General features: G+C 39.8%; 1 protein-coding gene across 1 annotated transcript; it reads left to right on the forward strand.

The window, feature by feature from the left end:
• The first annotated feature begins 16,854 nt into the window (after positions 1-16,854).
• On the forward strand, positions 16,855-18,375 carry LOC142181558 (uncharacterized). The gene is made up of 2 exons (XM_075254474.1): positions 16,855-17,490; positions 18,043-18,375. Exons 1-2 carry the CDS (start codon positions 16,855-16,857, stop codon positions 18,373-18,375), a joined length of 969 nt encoding a protein of 322 aa, XP_075110575.1.
• Positions 18,376-19,835: the final 1,460 nt, after the last annotated feature.

Here is a 19,835-nt window from a genome sequence, read left to right on the forward strand (position 1 = left end):
GCTTTGTCTACCTTTGTACCATGCTTTGAAATTTTATGCCCAAGAACTATGCCTTCTTCCACCATAAAGTGGCATTTTTCCCAATTAAGAACAAGATTGGTTTCTTCACAACGGGCCAACACTCTATCAAGATTTTTCAAGCATTCCTCAAATGAATCACCCACAACACTAAAGTCGTCCATGAACACCTCCAAAATATATTCCACCATATCAGTGATCATACACTGCTGAAATGTAGCTGGTGCATTACACAACCTAAAAGGTATCCTAGAAAAGGCAAATGTGCCATATGGACAAGTGAATGTGGTCTTCTCCTGATCTTTCCGAGCAATCAAAATTTGGTTGTATCCAGAATACCCATCCAAGAAACAGTAGAAGGCACGCCCAGCAAGTCAATCTAACATCTGATCAAGAAAAGGCAATGGAAAGTGATCCTTGCAAGTCACTTTATTCAACTTGTGGTAGTCCATGCGTACCCTCCAATCGGTGACTGTTCTGGTAGGAATCAACTCATTTTGTGAATTTGCAACCACGGTCATGCCACCCTTCTTCGGTACACATTGCACCAGTGAAGTTCAAAAGCTATCAGAGATGAGGTACACAATCCCGACATCCAACAACTTGATCACCTCCCTTTTCACAACTTCTTGTATTGCTTCATTCAACCTCCTTTGATGTTCCAAGGAGGGATTTGAATTATCTTCCAAAATGATCTTGTGCATACAGAATGCAGGGTTTAACCCCCGAATATAAGCTAAAGTCCATCCAATTGCCTTTTTCCTCTTTTGAAGCACCGCCAATGTGGCATCAACCTGCATGTTAGTAAGACAAGAGGAAAGAATAACTGGAAAAGTAGAACTAGGGCCTAAAAATTCATACCTGAGGTATGGAGGCAACGACTTCAACTCCAACACCGAAGGTTCCTCAATTGAAGGTTTTGTTGGTGGAGTCTTCCTATTCTCAAGGTCCAAAGATAGTTTTCTAGGCTCATAAGAGTAAGAGCTCATCCCATGTAAAGCATTCACACACTCCACTCGTCCTTCATCATCGTTGACATCAAGATTCAACAATACGGCCTCTAGAGGATCTTCCATATTGATCATTAAACTTGTATCATCAACTATCACTACCGTGACAAGGTCCACAAAAGAGTACACCTCAGAACTGTTGGGCTGCTTCATTAACTTGCACACATGAAAGACCACTTTCTCATCACCCACCCGGAAGGTGAGTTCCCCTGCTTCCACATTAACTAAGGCCTTCCCAGTAGTAAGGAAAGGTCTGCCCAATATGATCAGAACTTCATAATCTACCTCACAATCTAAGATCACAAAATCAACTGGCAAGATAAATTTGTCCACCCGGACAAGTACATCATCAATAATACCCAATGGTCTCTTCATTGTTCTATCCGCCATTTGTAATCTCATGAAAGCCGGCCTCGGTTTCCCAATGCCCAAAGTCTTGAAAGCTGAGGAGGGCATCAAGTTGATACTTGCTTCCAAATCACATAGAGCCTTAGCAAAGTCCGCACTCCCAATGGTACAAGGAATGGTGAAAGCACCAGGATCTTCAAGCTTCGGGGCCATTGAATGCACTATTGCACTAACTTGGTGGGTCATCTTGATAGTTTCGCAATCCATGGATCTTTTCTTTGTCACCAAGTCTTTCATGATTTAGCATAGCCCAACATTTATTGGAGAGCCTCCACCAGAGGCACATTAATGGATAAGCTCTTCATCATGTCAATAAACTTTTTAAACTGATTCTCATTTTTCTGTTTCTCGAACCTTTGAGGATAAGGTGGAGGTGGCCTTGGCAAATGAGCCTTGGCTTTAGGCACAACCGACTCCGGCATGTCTATTATGTGTTTCCTAGATGGGTTCACATCATTTTGAGTTTCCACCTCGGCATCTTGAATATCAATCCTCACTTCTTCATTCACATTCTCATAAATCACATTTTCAACCACCAAAGGAACTTCATCTTCTTGCAACTCAACTTCATCACTCAAGATTTACTTTTGTTTGGAGGCATTCACATCACCACCCCATCCACTCCTTGTAGTTACCGCCATAACATAATTGTTGCCACCCTTCAGGTTTACTACCGTATCACTTGGTAGAGCCCCCTTAGGGCGAGTATTCAAGGACTGTGAGATTTGGCCTAATTGAACCTCCAAATTTCTCATTGAAGTATTGTGGGAAGACAACTGAGCATCAGAGTCCGCATTCTTTTTCATTATCTATTCAAACATCATTTCAATTCTCCCCATATCATTGTTGGAAGAACTAGGACCTTGGGATGGAAATGGGGGTGGATTGTTCGATTATTGATACATTGGGGGCCTTTGAAAGCCTTGCCCCCAGTTTCCTTGATTGCCATTGTTCCAACCTCCCTGATTGTTGTTACCACCCCAGTTGTTGTTGTTGTTGCCATTCCAATTACCCTGATTGTTTTGATTGCCCCAATTGGAATTTTGGTTGTTGTTCCCCCAATTACCATTGCCTTGTTGTTGTTGATTGCCAAAATTGCCGTGAGGTCTCCATTATTGTTGGTTGGAAGAACTACCCCTTTGGCCTTGATAGTTGTTCACGTATTGCACCTCTTCATTCTGCCCATCATAACCATCATCTTGGAATCCACCACAATCATTGTCAAATTGATCCAAACTCCCTTGGTTCTGTTGACTTCTTTGTCTTCTTTTGTTCACTAGCATATTGACACCCTCCATAGCATTCACTTGGCGCGGATTTTGAACTTTTTGTAACTGTGCCTTTGCAAGCTGGTTCATTGTTGTTGTCAGTTCTGCTATAGCTTGCCCATGGTCATGTAGCTCTTTGTGCAAATACGTGACCATGGGGTCACCCTGAGGCACATTGGCTCTACTTTGCCAAACGGAGGATGTGTCAGCCATCTTGTCCAGAATGTCACAAGCCTCATCATACGACAACTTCATAAAGTTACCCCCAGTAAGTTGGTTCACTATGCACTGGTTTGTTGTGTTAATGCCCCGGTAAAAAGTCGGTTGGATCATCGCCTCAGTCATATCATTGTTGGGGCATTCCTTTATCATTGTTCTATAACACTCCCAAATCTCATGTAATGGTTCGGTGGGCTCCTGCTTGAAGGCTAAGATCTCATCTCTCAATGTTGTCATGTGCCCCGGTGAGAAAAACTTGCAATGAACTTTTCCGCCAACTCATCCCAAGTAGTGATGGAATGGTTGGGAAGTCACTCAAGCCAATCTAATGCCTTCCTTCTAAGTGAGAAAGGGAAGAGTCTCGACCGAAGTGCATCCTCAGACATATTAGTTTGCTTGCTCACCCAACAGGTATCCACGAAACCCTTGAGATGTTTGTAAGCATTTTGATTGGCAGTGCCTGTGAAATACCCACACTGCTCCAGCAATGTCAGCATCACATTGGTAATTTGAAAATTGCTCGTCCGAATCTGGGGAGGGACAATTGCACTTGCATAGCCTTGGTTTGGAAGCACTCGAGGAGCCACTCTTGGAGGTAGTGGGGGAGGGTCTAGAATATTATCATTGGCCTGGCGGCCTCTCCTTTCTCCTTGAGGCACAATAGGGACCTCATCATCAACATTGTCATCTGCCTCCTCCCCCGGCGGAATATCTCCAAGAGGTGTGTTGTTTAAGTTTGCTGTCATTTTGTACCTGAAGTTGTGACACACAAAAATTAGTAACACAGAAGGAAAGAAGAACAATACACAAAACTATTTAGATAGATAACCAAAACCGTTAGCTCCCAGGCAGCGGTGCCAAAAACTGATCGAAGCCAACCCTGCACTACTACAAAGTAGCAAGAGTGGTCGAAACAACTTTTACCCGAGAAGGTCGGGATCGATTTTCACAGGGAGCTAGAAATGGGAATTGAGTTTCTATCTAAATTGGAGTTGTGTAATTGGTTTTGATATTACTTCTAAATTTATACTATTAAGATGCTAAGTTAAACTAAGAGCAAACTATTGAGGGTTGTCTAAATAGTTAAAAGGCACTAGGGAAGTGACTTTCTCCTAGGTGGGTACTTGACGGGTTCTCGAGTCTAAGGCTAGGTTGTCTTATTTGGGGATTACGATATAACCATTGCACGAAACTTCTCACTCTATACCTCTCGGTAGTTTGAGTGATTTTTCCCTAATTGACTTTCTCAAGAACAATTGGGTATGATAATTTGTGCAAGAAATTGAGGTTCAAGTCGGGTATTACTATCTCTAGGTTTAACCCTTTAATTGGGGCTATCAATCTCTTGAATACGCCCCAATTCCTTGTTTGACCAATTTTCCTAGACTTAGGCTCTCTTTCTCAAGAAGAGCCCAAGTCAAATAGGCATAAACTAGTGTTTACAACCACTAATTCAACATTAAAACCATAAATTAGTCCAAATATCAGACACTCATAGACATTCAAGCCTTAAAACACAAGACCCATCAATTACCCACACTAGGATTGAGCCACAACCCTAGCTAATGGGTCTAGCTACTCATGATAATAGAAGAAAATAAAGAAATAGATGAAGAAAAATACATAATATTTAATTACTAACTAAAACTTGAATATTCAATGATAAAACTATTGGATAATTACTCAAAATGATAAAAGGTTACTATTCACGAGCGCAGCTGCTGTCTAGAATACAACTGATGACCTAAAAATAGGAAAATAAACTATTTATACTAGGCCAAATTTTCTGGACAAAAATACCCCTGTAGGGGTAGTGTGGACCACACAAAATCGAGTGCGGTCACACTGAGGCTCTTGGCTGAAACTTCTGCTCTCTGAACTTGGCCACCGCGGGCCTCACAAAATTCACCGCGGCCGCGGTGGCTTCTGTTACCGTCCGCACAAAATGGACCGCGGACCGCATTGGAAATATTCCCCAATATCAGCACTCTCTGAACTCCAGCTTTGCGGACCGCACAAAATCGAGTGCGGCCGCAATGAAGCCAATGCGGTCCGTATGAAATGCTTTGCGGCCGCATTGCTTGAATGCCTGAAATGAGCACCTCTCTGAACCTCCTCTTTGCGAACCACACAAAATGGAGTGCAACCGCATTGGTCCTGTTATACTGTGCTTGGACTTGTTCTTGGTACTTGTGTATGTTTCACTCCTTTTTAGCTGGTTTTGACGAATTGTCACCTTGTTGACCAAACCCAGCAATCAAGTACAACATGTAGGCCTTTGGGACAATTTTGTACACATTTCTAATCAAAACTCCAGTAATAAGGAGTTTAAAATACATCATAATCCCTAGTTATCTGCCACCTTACGGAACATTGACTTTACTTTGCCATGTCGTAGAGGTATCCGCCATCTTATCAAGAATTTCACAAGCTTCAGCATATGGCGTGTTCATAAAGTTCCCCCCGGTGAGTTGGTTAACCACACATTGATTAGTTGTGTTGATCCCCCTGTAGAAGGTCTGTTGAATCATGACCTTAGTCATATCATTGTTCGTGCACTCTTTAACCATGGTACGATATCTTTCCTATATCTCGTGCAATTGCCCACTAGGATCTTGCTTGAAAGCAAGAATCTCATCCTGAAGCGTTGCCATATGTCGCGGAGAAAAGAATTTGGAAATGAACTTTTCCGCCAACTCATCCCAAGTGTGGATGGAATAATTGGGCAACCTCTCTAATCAGTCTAATGCTTTTCCCCGTAGAGAAAAAGGAAATAACCTCAACCTCAGCTCGTCCTCAAAAACATTTGTTTGCTTGATCCCCAACAAGTATCGACAAACCCCTTGAGATGCTTGTAGGCTTTTTGATTCAAAGCCCCAGTGAAGAATCCCCGTTGCTCAAGTAGTGTAAGCATCACATTGGTGATTTGGAAGATGCCAGCCCTAATACGGGATAGGACTATAGCACTTGCATAATCCTCGTTTGGTAATTATCGGTAGGCTGCTACTCTTGGTGGAGGTGGGGGAGGGGCGGGCACATTATCGTGAGGCGGGCGGCCTCGTCTATTAGCTTGAGGTTCAAGAGGAACCTCATCCATAGCATCATCATCCACTTCCTCCCCTAATGACACATTTTCGATGGGCTCGTTGTTGAGAGCCATTTTCATACCTAAAATCAATTCAAAAACAAAATTGGTGAATCGGAAGGAAAAGAAGACAAAGCACACAAAAAACTAGATATATAGCTAATTTAACTCACCGGCAACGGCGCCAAAAATTGATGCCGCCCAAACTCACACCACAAATATAGGTAGTGAGGCGGTCGAAGAAATAATAAATCCCAATACGAGTCAGGGTCGAATTCTCAGGGAGTTAGAAAAGGGATTAGGTATACACATAGTGTAATTGTATAATGTGCCTCAATTTGCACTTCCACATTTTTGTTGGTTGTTTCTATTTCTACTTTAGCTATTGATTTCAAGTAATAAACTAGAAGACAATGTTTTTGGTTGTTTTTCAAATGATAAAGGATCTAGGGTCGTGACTTCCACCTAGGTGGTTACCTAACGGGTTATAAACTCTTAGGGCAAGTTTGATTAGTCGGGGTCGTAATATAGCAATCACACGCAATTATCCACTTTATACCTCTCGGTAGTTTAAGTGATTTTTGCCCAATTTGGCTTTTTCAAGTCCAAATTAGTATTGCAAAAATCAAGTGATACATGCTCAAGTTGGGACTTACTATCTCTAGATTTAACCCTTTAATTGGAGCTATCAATTTCTTGAGTTCACCCCAATTTCTTGTTAGCCAAGTTTTCCTAGACTTAGTCTCTCTTTCTCAAGTAAAGACTAGGTCAAATAGGCATGAATCAATATTTATAACCATTAATTCTATAATTCAAGCATAAACAAGGTTAAATATCACTAACCCAATCACAAACCAGCCCTAAATCAAATACCCATTAAGTACCCCCACTAGAGTTGGGCCACAACCCTAGCTAAAGATTTAGCTACTCATGAAAAATAAAGAAATACAAGAAGAAATTAAGATAGAATGCATAATAATTGATTAGACAAAGAAAATCTAATGTTTAAAAGTTAATCTAGTATAAAATTACTCAAAGCAGCAAAGAAAATGGCTCAAATGCACCCCCGCAAACTAATCTTAACCTAAAAATGACAAAAAGTACTACTTATACTAAGCTGAAAATATCTGACAAAAATGCCTCTACAAAGGTTGTGCGGCCGCATAATTCTGGTGCGGTCCACACAATAGGCTTTTGCGGCCGCACAATTATCGTGCGGTCCGCATTCTTGGGAACTTGGGCTTGGAACGTCAAGGCTTCTGCGGTCCGCATAAAAATTGGTGCGGCCGCACTTCTGATTACGCGGCCGCACTCTCTACTTTTGGACTTGAAACAGCTGTGTGATTCTTCAAACCTGCGGACCGCATAATAATGACTGTGGCTGCACTTGACCTCCTGCGACCACACAATTTTGGTGCGGTCCGCATGCCTTTAGCTGGCCCAAACACTACACTTTGAATCTCCCCTCTGTGGACGCACTAGAATTATGCGGTCCACACTGCTGGCCTTTTTGCCCTGATTTGGTTCTTGTTCACTTTTGACTCCTTTATGAGTTGATTTTGACTTTTTTGGCTCGTTTCCTTATATTCCTGCAAGTAAGCACATTTTTTAGTTTTGGGGAATACCTTTAAGCATTTTTTAGTCTAAATGCAAGTAAAAGAGAGCAAATAAGCTGTCAAAATCCCTACTTATCACCTATCCGCTCATCCAACCGCTCCTCTTTAAGCCTGGCCGTTTCCAGAGCACTCTCTCGCTCGGAATGAAGAACGCGGATTAAGACCTCCAAAGCCTTAGCTTTCCTCAAAGCCCCCAATCGAGCCAATTTTGCCCTCTCTAAGTCTGCTACCTTCTCGGCAACCTCGCTACTCAGAGCATCCACCTTGACTAGACATTCTTCGAGCTCGGCCCGTAACGAGGCCACTTAGGTTTGAAGATTGTCACTTTGGGCCTCGGCCCCCTTGCTCACCCCGTGCTCTTCCTCCTTATCCCTCAACGATGTATTTTCTGGATGACCCTTACCAACTCGTCATCTTTCTCTTTCAGCTCATCTCGAAGAGCCTGGAAGTTACCACTCTCACCAAACCGCCTGCAGATCTCGCGGTGCTTGTTGCAATAATCACGATACTTCCACTCAATCTTCTGGAAAATGGCTTTGCACCTCTCCTCTTGGTGGGCACTCTCGATTTCTAGAATCATAGTCTAAAAAAACCAAGGGCAAACAACAAGTAAGCATGAAGTACAAAACATAGAATTTGAAAGGAAGGTTGAAAAACTTACCCTAAGGGCAAGGCCGACTATGATCCTTTATAGGGTAGCATCGTTCAATTATTCGAGAGTTCTACCCTCCACATCCGATCAAAGGGACCTAAGGAAGGGACCACATTCTCCGTGTTCACAAGTAAGTCTCAATCCATGGGGATCACAATGGTCCGCGTGGACCCTTCCAACCTCACTTTAACTCGGGTAAACCTCTCGCTTATCATCCGCACCTCATCGACATCAATATCGGAGCCTGCTTCATAGTCGTCCTTGGCAACACACTTATATTTCCCATTGGCAGAGAAAAAGGAACGTCAACCGACCGCAAGGATGACGGCTCATCTCATTGCACATCACCCGGGACCTCCACAGATGGCCCCCCAGTTCCAACCTCGGGATCATGAAGGGGCACGCTTTCTATGGTATCCGTTGATGGCGAGAAATCAAACGGTAAATCAGTGTCATCTTCAAGCAAGGCGGGTCACCGGCTCACGATCACTCCTTACCGAATCCACGGCTCGGACAGTCCCATCACCGATGTCGACTGATCTTCTTTTGCGAGAAATCAAACCTCCTCACCGACGATGACTCCTCTTCTTCATCTATTAAATGATGCAAAGGGGAAGTTGTAAATTCTATTATTGATGCAATCGATGACCGCGCCAACCAAGTTGCAGCAGAAGGCGGAATGGAAGTAGACAACTGGGCAGGCCTGGCCGCAGTCACAACCGGAGTGGATTCCGAAGATGTAGTTTTCCTCTTACTAAATGTAAGAGGAGGAACCCTCGGCTTCCTCAAAGGTCCTCGAGATGAAAAAGGAAAGTTAAAAAATTCACTTCCCACACAATGCTATAACAAGCAAGCAGCCACAAAGCCAAAACAGTTAAGTAAAAACACACGAACTCACTGGTCGCAGAAGACGCCGGCCCGAATTTCTTGAAAAAGGCCGGCCACTCGTGGATCCCCACTGTGTGAGGAAGAAACTTGGCTAACCCACTCATGAATATCCTCGACCAAAAGGAGGAGGTTCAGTCTCAGCTACACGAAGGAATGAAATGTGAAAACACGGCTGAAACTGGCAAAGCAAACGCTTGATAAAAAAGGGAAGAGAAAAAAAGAGAATTATTTACGGGCATAATTCCAAGCCTCAAGGAACCCGTTCATGTTGGCCACCACGTCCTTGGTCTTGACAAAAAAGTAGTTGAGCCAAAATTGACGACTTGCTTTATCGTCCATCTTCACCACCAAACACTTGCTCCCTCGGCGGTGAAGGTGCAACATCATCCCCCTATGTAAACTAGGGGCGAAGAGATGCATCAAATGACGAAGTGACACCTCAACCCTAGCTAATTCCTTATATTTCGTAAGCATGCAGATAATTTTGGTAGATGTATGGAGAAAGTTGTGCTGGGCAAACACCATAATAGTGGCAGAATTCCTCCGCTAAGGGGAGAGTAGGGAAGGAGTACCTGACGTAGAAAAGGTACGCGTAGAAAGCGCAATACCCAGGGCGATGTATTTGTACCACATTGCGGTCTGCTGGAATTAAATCGACGTGGGCAAGAATTTTGAACTTTGCCCTAAACTCAGCAAGTTCAACCTTTTTTATCAAGGACTCCAATCTCAGGGTCGTCCTCAGGCACCTTCGAAAAATCGGATCTAACCTTTTCACTACGAGGGATTATCTCCTCCACCGTAGGAAAATTCTTATCTTCGTGTCACGCCCCAACCTTGGGAGGCGTGGCTGGCACTCGGTGCCGTACTGGCCCGAGCGAACCACTCTGTAACTCATTCATTCTTTTTATAACTATCATGGGCCAACATGGCCACAACTCATAATGTACAATTGTAAGTGGACAAATATTATATTAATGAACCATCATTCATAAAACATTAATACATATGGGCCGTCAAGGCCTCTGACATACTGTACAAAATGAACTTCTGTGTCTACAAAGCCTCTAAGATTATTTGACATAAAATGGGATAGGGTACCGACTGACCCATAAGTATGTAGTAAAACTCTGACACAATGACTCATAGACTCGACTGCACTCCGAATGAGGTGGAGTCTTACCGATCCTTCGTTGAATGCCAATCTCGTCTACTATGAGGGATCGTCAAACTGATTGTCTACACTTGCAGTCATGAAATGCAGCGTCCCCAATAAAAGGACGTCAGTACGAAATAATATACTGAGTATGTAAGGCAATATACTAAAAGTTAAAACTGAACTGATAATATAATAACTGCAAGTAGCTGGAAGTCAAAGATAATCTGAACATATGCTTACCTGTTGATACTGACTCAACTCTCTTAATATAGTAAGTAAAATAGTACTCCTTCAATATAGTAAGTAAAATAATTATCTGGTCTTATAAGGCTCGGTATATATAACTGCTCTGCCGTAGTAGGCTCGCTCATAGGCGCTCGGCCATACTAGGCTCTGTATCTCGACCAACTGGGCTCGCTCATAAGCGCTTGGCCACAGTAGGCTCGGTATATATATAACTGCTCTGCCGTAGTAGGCTCGCTCATAGGCTCTCGGCCATACTAGGCTCTGTATCTCGACCAACTGGGCTCGCTCATAAGCGCTCGGCTACAGTAGGCTCGGTATATATATATAACTGCTCTGCCGTAGTAGGCTCGCTCATAGGTGCTCGGCCATACTAGGCTCTATATCTCGACCAACTGACCTCGCTCATAAGCGCTCGGCTACAGTAGGCTCGGTATATAACTTACCATCTGATCAGAGGTTGCCCAATAGGGGCCTTGAACTGATGTCAATTATCTTACGACAAATTCAACGTACAATATAGACTCTCTGGTCTCTTTACTGGAAGAAAGAAATACTCAATTGAATATGAAATCCTAATAATAAGAATATTGTAACTAATGCCCATATCACCATTGTTCTATTATTGGACATAGTCCCAATCGATGGAGATTCAACTGTACGAGAAATCAAATCACTAAAAAGAGACCTCATTACTTAGCTGTGTGGCTTTTGGAAACTAATTTCAACATCATGTTATTTATTTAGGTCCCATTTATTTTCCTTTCCCTTTTTGTCTTCTTATATTACCTCCCTTCCCCTTATATTTCAAAAAATGCGACAAGAGAAATAGTGTAACAAAAAGTCCAAAATCACTTTTGTTATTTTACCTCGAAAGTGAGTGCCAGAAAGAGATTCATGATATTTTGATGAGATGACATGCAAAGATTACTACTTTTTGTTATGTCGAAAGTTAAAGATTATGAACATTCAATGAGATTATATTCTTCATAAAGTTTTGATATGTTTCCAGATTTTACGAAGAATTTTATTTTTTTAGATTAAACTTAAGAAAATTATACGTAACTTGTGAGACTAGCAAAATATACGTAAATTCCGGAATATAAATTTTTCTTTATGACTCGTTATCAAACTTGTGTAACGACGAGATCATGCCAAAATAAAGGAAGAGCTTAGCCTTAACATACCTGAACTTTATGTAATGCAGTACCCCTGTTTATACCTGAGCTCAACCTCCTAACTTCCCGTCATTTCATGATCTATCATGATATGTATCTATATTCATACAACTATACAAGAAACCTTGTATAGAAATTTAGGCTACTAAAGATAAAGTGAGTCTAGACTAAAGGAAACAAGAAAAGTATTAAACACAAATCAAAGAGTAGAAAATTGTGGGATTTATATCTTTGGAGATATATGCACGACTTTGGGAAGTATAAGTTGGTGAAACCTTCGAACAAAAAATTCTGTATGGGGTCATTCATAAAAGGGAAGTACTACCTAAGACTCATCCAAGTTTTGGAAAATGGCCAATTCCTTAAGTGGAGAGAAGATCGCAGATATACATGAAACTAAAATGAGCAACTTCTTTCTCTTGTGGCAAAATAAATAATCAACTCTACTAGATAAATATGATAAAGATTAAGTGTTGTAAATGAACTTGCTGTGTAACATTTGTTGTGAAATGCCTTTAATACACGTGTTAACTAAATATTTTGTTGACAGTACACTCTTAAAACTGGAGAAGGGATTGGTTTCCACACTTTGGGGGTTTAATCTTATCCCCTATTTTATTAATTAACTAGGTAATGACCCATTACCTGATAATTAACTAATTACCCACGTAATTAATAATTATCTCAAACTACTTAAAATTCTATTCATTTTTAATATACTTTTTATATCATACTATCACGGTCATATGGTACCTTATATGGTACTAGTCCATAAGTATCGGGTAGTATAGCTCGGATCGTATTTTATCCCAAAATGACAAACTTCGACCAACCTCATTTTCTTCAACCCGTTTACCCTCTCACCTTCACGACTTTACTTATCACTTGTTATAAATATCATAAATACCTATAACCTCAAAAATAGTCTTGTCTTCATCTTAAAGTACCACTATTACAATATTAAAATAATAAATTGTGGTACTATATAAAATTAATACATATACTATTATTTCGTTAAAACATCCATGTAAAATACATATATTTTCTCAACTTTTAATTTTGCTAATCTCGTATAAAGAGTACAAATTCTCGTATGCTTAATTATTACAATGATTTAAAAAAAAACTTCTTTTCTTGTGAGAAAATAATTTCTATCTTTACAATAAAGAAAAACTCATAAACTTTCTTATATTATGTGTAGAATTTAACGTATTCGAAAATATTAATAATGGTAACTATCCAAAATTATACTTATGAAACTTTTACTAAAATACTTAACTTAAGAGAAAATACCACACTAACATAATAGCTAACGGTATTAAGGTTGTTAAACTTTCGGGGTCTTAATCCCTTCAACCTCATATGGGTTACTACGACTTATCCTAATATTAAAGTACGGTGTGTACACTTTGACGGCAATAGAAACGCTACCTTAATGGGGAGGCATACACACCGCCAAAGGAACAAGATCGCTTGCCCTCCCAGAACTAGACGATATGTTAACCATTTGTTTTTATATATAGAGAGGATGTTGTAAGTGTAGAAGAGTCGTGTGCATCCGGTATCACCGGAATCAGGGAAAGCAGATATATGACAGTGAGGCAAAGAGAGAAAATTCTCTATATGAAAAATGAAGAAGAAGACACAAAGATTCGAAGTGAAGAGTGCAAAACGTATATAAATGACTTTATATTCCTATTTATAAGAGTTCAAGCACAAGGATCGAGAAATTAAACCGTCATTACCTTGCGTAGGTATTGAAACGATAGAGGCGCAGGAAACAACGCAAGGCATTGAGGAAACGCATAATAATGACGCATTATATCATGACGACACTCTTAATCGATGTGACCTTAGGTTGAAACTCATTAAAGGCCACGTTACCAACTCGTCTGAAATGTCACTGCTCGACCTACTCGCTTAAACTTCCCAACCACGACAAACAGGGTCCGCTCATCGAGGCCGTTCAGGGCCGAACACCCAATAAGCGGAGGGACTAACTATATAGGCCAAAATCTACCGTAAGGAAATTTAGTGAAAAGAGAAATTAAGGAAAAAGACGTGGTCGAGGTCGACCAGGAAGTAGTGGGATTTGTGGACGGGCTGTCAACAACGGTCGAGGTCGAACACCAAGGGCATAATAACAACAGCTAGTTTTTGTAATAAGATATTAAAGAGAATATTCTATTGAATAGAATATTCTTTGCATTTGTACTATTAGAGTTTGTTAGAGACATGTCTCATAGAAAGAGAAACAATAGTGTAGGGCATGTAAGTATCTTGCTTGATTTTACTTCATTAAATTATTTCAATATTTTTACAATATGTATCTCCCTCTAATTTTCATCATGAAAGAACACAAAATATGCCTTTCTTAGATTTGGCACATGAGTCATAATAAGAATGTTGCTTCTTGTACCAGAGTATGTCTCATTCAAGCAAGTGAGAAATTGGATGAGTTTTGACCCTCACTAATTTGTAGCTCTGCCTCATAGGTGCAAATAAGATAAAAAAGAAGTCGTTTTAACTCATAATACAACTTCTTAAGTCTAATGTAATTGCTAGCAATATTAGGAGACTCTAGAGACACAACAATAATTTCTCATTGTATCTGACAATGCCCACTAAAGTTTGACCCTAATAGCATATTTATAAATATAAAAATTTGCAACGGGTATTTATTTCCATCGGATACTTATATCAAAATATTACTCATTTATTATAGTTACGTGATAAATTAAAGTGAGAATTATTGAAAATGTATTACAATTAGAGTTAGTTAGTCAGTTACAAGTGGAGTTAAAATCAATGCAAGGACACGTGACTAGTAGGTGTCCAGCTAAGAAACACTAACTACTCTATATAAAAGGAAGGTATTCTTCCCTCTCTGAATAACAGAAACATTACACAAAAGTCTCTCTAGAATATTCTATTGTTGCATTACCTATGATGGCATCTTCTCATAACTGATCTCTTACCAATTTGACATGGTATCAGAGCGGCGTTCATGAGGACCGGAGCTCCGGCGTAAAGATCTGAGTAATTCCTGCCGGAAAGTTCGATTTAGAGAATCAGAGAAATCGATGTGTGTAGAATCTCAATTGACTCAATTCGTGAAATAAAATTGCAGGAAATGAGGTAATGACGCTCGATCACAACCATCCACTATTCCTCCAAGCTGGAGATGCACCAAGTTTGGTTCTAATTCCAATTAAACTCATTGGACTTGAGAATTATGTCATATGGAGTAGAGCTATGAAATTAGCCCTACGAGGTAAAGGAAAACTAGGGTTTGTGGACGAAAATTGTGTGAAGAGTAGATATAAAGGAGAGTTAGCTGAACAGTGGGAAAAATATAACGTTATTGTGCTTTCATGGATAGGAAGTACAATATCGAGTGAATTGATACCTAGCATAGTATTTGCTTCAGATGCGAAGAAAGTATAGAATAATTTCCAGGAAAGGTTCGATAGATCGAATCTAATGAGAATCTACCATTTGTGGACAGAGATTGCAACAATGAGGTAGGGTACAAACTCAGTCACCACTTACTTCTCGAAAATGAAAGATTTTTAGAATGAGTTGGACATATTAGCTCCACTGTCTAGTTGTGATTGTGAGGAGGCAAGACCTTCCATTGAACACATAAAATCTCAACGGTTGTTGCAATTTTTTATGGGACTAAATGAGAGTTATAGAAACATTAGGAGCAATATACTGTCAAGGGGACCTATTATTATAGTGAATGAGACGTATGCTATTGTTACATAGGAGGAAAGCCAAAGAACTTTGGGTGTAATTGACATGAACAAGGAGCCCTTGAATCTACCGACAAGAAAGGCACAAATGATTAGACCTAAAACCCAGGACTGGTGTGTGAACATTTTGGATATAAAGGGCATCTAAAGGAAAATTGCTACAAAATTGTTGGTTATCCAACAGATTTTATAAGCAAGAAAAAGTTGGGTCAACAAAGTGGTGCGTGGCAAAATAACAACAACTTCAAACAAGGACAATTCAGAGGATCAAGTCAAAACAACAATGAGTTTATATCCTATGTGAAACAGCAGGGGAAAGGCAAGTTCAAGGACACTTCTTTACAGAAGAAGAATATTCACAACTGATGGGATTGTTGAATAAATCCCCACAAGATGGATGCAGTAGCAACATGGCATGTGCTATTTCGTTACTATCCAATACATATACTTGTGAATGGATAGTAGATTCAGGTGTCTCACACCATATTACACCTTGCATAGAGTTGTTACAAGAACTTAGACACATAGATAAGCTACAGAACAGTAAAGTACAAGTGCCAACTGGAAGGAGATCACACATAGCTAATACAGGGAGAATAGAGATACTAGGGAAGTACATGATCACTAATGTGTTATATGTGCCAAATTTTAAATTTAATTTATTGTCAGTGTCGAAATTAAATAGGGAACTTTCATGTTCAATCGCATTTTTCCCTACCTTTTGTGTGTTTCAGGCACTCTATAGTGGGAAAGTAATGTGGATTGGTAGAGAGAACAATGGACTCTACTTTCTAAGGAGAGGAATAGAATCAACACTGGGAGCAGCAGTAACTAAGAATGAAGACATGACAACATTGTGGCACTTGAGATTGGGACACCCTTCAGTAAGAGCAATGCACATCCCTTTGCTGAAGAACAAAGTGACTGACATACAAGAAGAGTGCATGGTCTGTCCTATGGCTAAGTAGAGAATATTAAAATTACTTACTAGTGAGCATAAATCTAGTTGTGCTTTCAAGTTAGTCCATGTAGATGTTTGGGGACCCTATAAGAGGGACATTTATGACAGAAAATAATATTTTGTTACTGTTGCAGATAACTACAGTAGATTTACCTAGTTATGTTTGATATAATAAAAATGTAAAGTTGTAGTTGTGTTGAAAAATTTCTTGGCTATGATAAAAACTCAGTTTGCAGCTGTTGAAAAAATGATTAGATCAAATAATGGGACAGAATTCTTCCATTCACAATGAAATGAGTTGTTTACTTCACATGAAATAATCCATCAAAGCATCTTCCCATACATACTACAACAAAATGGTGTGGTTGAAAGGAAATACATGCATATATTAGAAATGGGCACATCCTTGATGATACAGAGCTTAGTTCCTATTACTTTTTGGGGAGAGTGTGTCAAGACTACAATGTATCTCATCAACAAATTGCCTATTACAATTCTTGATGGGAAGATACCTTATAAGCTGCTATATGTGGAAGCACCTAAACTGGAAAATGTAAGAGTGTTTGGTTGTTTGAGCTATGCTAGAAATTTTCTTAGGAATGACAAATTAGCTGCAAGAGCAAGGAGAGCAGTGTTTCTACGATATTCTGATACTCAGAAGGGCTACAAATTGTTTGACCTTGACACAAGGACATTCTTTATAAGTAGAGATGTCAGCTTCAGGGAAACCATTTTCCCTTTCAAAACTGGGAAATCATATGATGATGATCTGCTGTTTGTTTCCATAACAGATGCCATAGGGAAAGTCTTGCAACCTAAATTGCCAGATGCCACAAATCTCCCAATAGAAGCACACAATTCTAGCCCTAGTAATGGACAACTTGAACCTGTAGCTCCCACAAATCTTGCAGAGGTTGATGAAACTAGTGATAGCACACTGGAGGTTCAAGCTGAAACTGAAGAGGAAATTGCACCAATTCACGAACCAAGTATGGTAGATCAACCAATAGACAGTAGTAAGGGAAAGAGAGTGAGTAGACCTCAAATTTGGCTCAAGGATGATGTAACTACAAGTAGACCCTCTGGGCAATGTTCATATCCAATATCTCACTATGTGGACTACAACAAATTGTCACTAGACTATCAGCACTATTTAGGATTATTCTCAGCCCAAATGGAACCAAATAATTTCACTGAGGCATCTCAAGACCACAACTAGATAACAACAATAAAAGAAGAGATAGTAGTTTTAGAACACAACCATACCTAGGAGCTGGTAGATCTACCAAAAGGCAAACAAGCCATTGGATCCAAATAGATATATGAGATAAAGCATAAGCCAAATGAGGATATAGACAAATACAAAGAAAAACTTGTAGCCAAGGGATACAAATGAAAGGAGGGCCCAGATTACCATGAAACATTCTCACCAGTGGCTAAAATGGTCACTGTAAGGACTATCATCACTGTAGCAGCATGTAAGAACTGGGGATTGCATCAAATGGATGTCAATAATACATTCTTGCAAGGGAATTTATTTGAATAAGTTTACATGGAAGTTCCTCAAGGTTTTCAATGACAGGGGGAATATAAAGTGTGTAAATTGATCAAATCCTTGTATGACTTAAAACAAGCTTCGAGACAATGGAATATAAAACTTACTGATGCACTCTTAGTAGCTGGCTACAAACAAAGTTCATATGATCATTCCTTATTCACCAAACAAGTAGGAGGAGAAATAGTTATCATCTTGGTGTATGTGGATGACCTTTTAATCACTGGAAGCTGCAAGGAATTGATACAGGAAGCAAGAACCACTCTGTATAACATTTTCAAGGTAAAAGATCTAGAAGAGTTGAGGCATTTTCTAGGAATTGAAGTAATGAGATCCAAAAATGGCATACTAATTAATTAAAGGAAGTATGCACTTGAGCTAATACCTGATCTAGGACTCAATGGCGCTAAGCAAGTAACCATACCATTGGAAGTCAATTTGAAGCTCACAACAGTGGATTATGATGAATGTTTTGGGATGTCAATGACCCTATACTTGAGGACATAACAGCCTATCAAAAGTTGATTGGGGGATTACAATACCTCACCATCACCAAGCCTGACATCAATTTTGGGGTGCAAGTACTAAGTCAGTTTATGCAAAGGCCAAAGACTTCACACTGGAATGTAGCATTGAGGCTGGTGAAGTACATAAAGAATGCACCAGGACAAGGACTGCTGCTGAAGAGAGATCATCAAGCCTAGTTGATAGTGTTTTGTGATTCAGACTGGGCAACATGCCCAAACAATAGAAGGTCAGTGACAAGGTACGCGGTAAAGTTGGGAGAATACTTGATTTCTTGGAAATCAAAGAAGCAATAGACAGTAAGCAAAAGCTCAGTAGAAGCTGAATACAGAAGCATGGGAGCAGCAATCTCAGAAGTAATTTCGCTAGAAGGATTATTAACAGAGTTAGGTATGTCAGTTTCCAGACCTGTGCAGGTCTTTTGTGACAACAAAGCAGCAATTCAGATTGCCTCTAACCCAATATATCATGAAAAAACCAAGCATATCGAGATAGATTGCCAATTCATTAGTGAGAAGATTAAAGAAATGCTGATACAAGTTCAACATGTGAGCACCAAAGATCGGTTGGCAGACATACTGACAAAAGGCTTGGGAACCGTGCAACATCAGCACTTATTGTCCAAGCTTGGAGTATTCAATATATTTCATCATCCAACTTTAGGGGAAGTATTGAAAATATATTACAATTAGAGTTAGTTAGTCAGTTACAAGTGAAGTTAAAATACAATGCAAGGACACGTGACTAGTAGATGTCCATCTAAGAAGCACTAACTACTCTATATAAAAGGAAGGTCTTCTTTCCTCTCTGAATAACAGAAACATTACACAAAAGTCTATCTATGATATTATACTGCTTCATTGCCTACAATGGCATCTTCTCATAGCTGATCTCTTACCTATTTGACTATATATATATATATATGTTGATGCTAACACCAAATGCGAGTAAATTTACCTATCTCGATACACACGTCACAGCACAATTCTTGACAGATTTGTTGTTTCAATTATTTCTATCACATGCCACATACGAATGTATGGGTGGATTCAAGCGGTTTTTGGGGCCCCTTGTCTTCCCAAATCATACAACTTATTTTATGCTTGAATTGAAAACAATTAAAGAACAAATTGTTATTTGTTCCCCTCGGCCCCTCCTCATTGAAAGCCATTTACTTGTTTATTACTTCGATCGCAATAAAAACTGAAAGACACACAATCAATATTTACATCAAATTAAATAATATAATTGTAGCAACGACACTTTAAAGTGAGAATACATATCAATTGACGTTT

The sequence above is a fragment of the Nicotiana tabacum genome, chromosome 6 (assembly GCF_000715075.1).
Source record: "Nicotiana tabacum cultivar K326 chromosome 6, ASM71507v2, whole genome shotgun sequence".
Taxonomy (NCBI): domain Eukaryota; kingdom Viridiplantae; phylum Streptophyta; class Magnoliopsida; order Solanales; family Solanaceae; genus Nicotiana; species Nicotiana tabacum.

Bases quoted from the DNA above. Each gene is read 5' to 3' on its own strand.
- LOC142181558 (XM_075254474.1), top strand. From the start codon at position 16,855: ATGGGCACATCCTTGATGATACAGAGCTTAGTTCCTATTACTTTTTGG. The intron at 17,491-18,042 runs GTGAGTAGACCT...TTTCAATGACAG, and splicing joins ACAGTAGTAAGGGAAAGAGA to GGGGAATATAAAGTGTGTAA.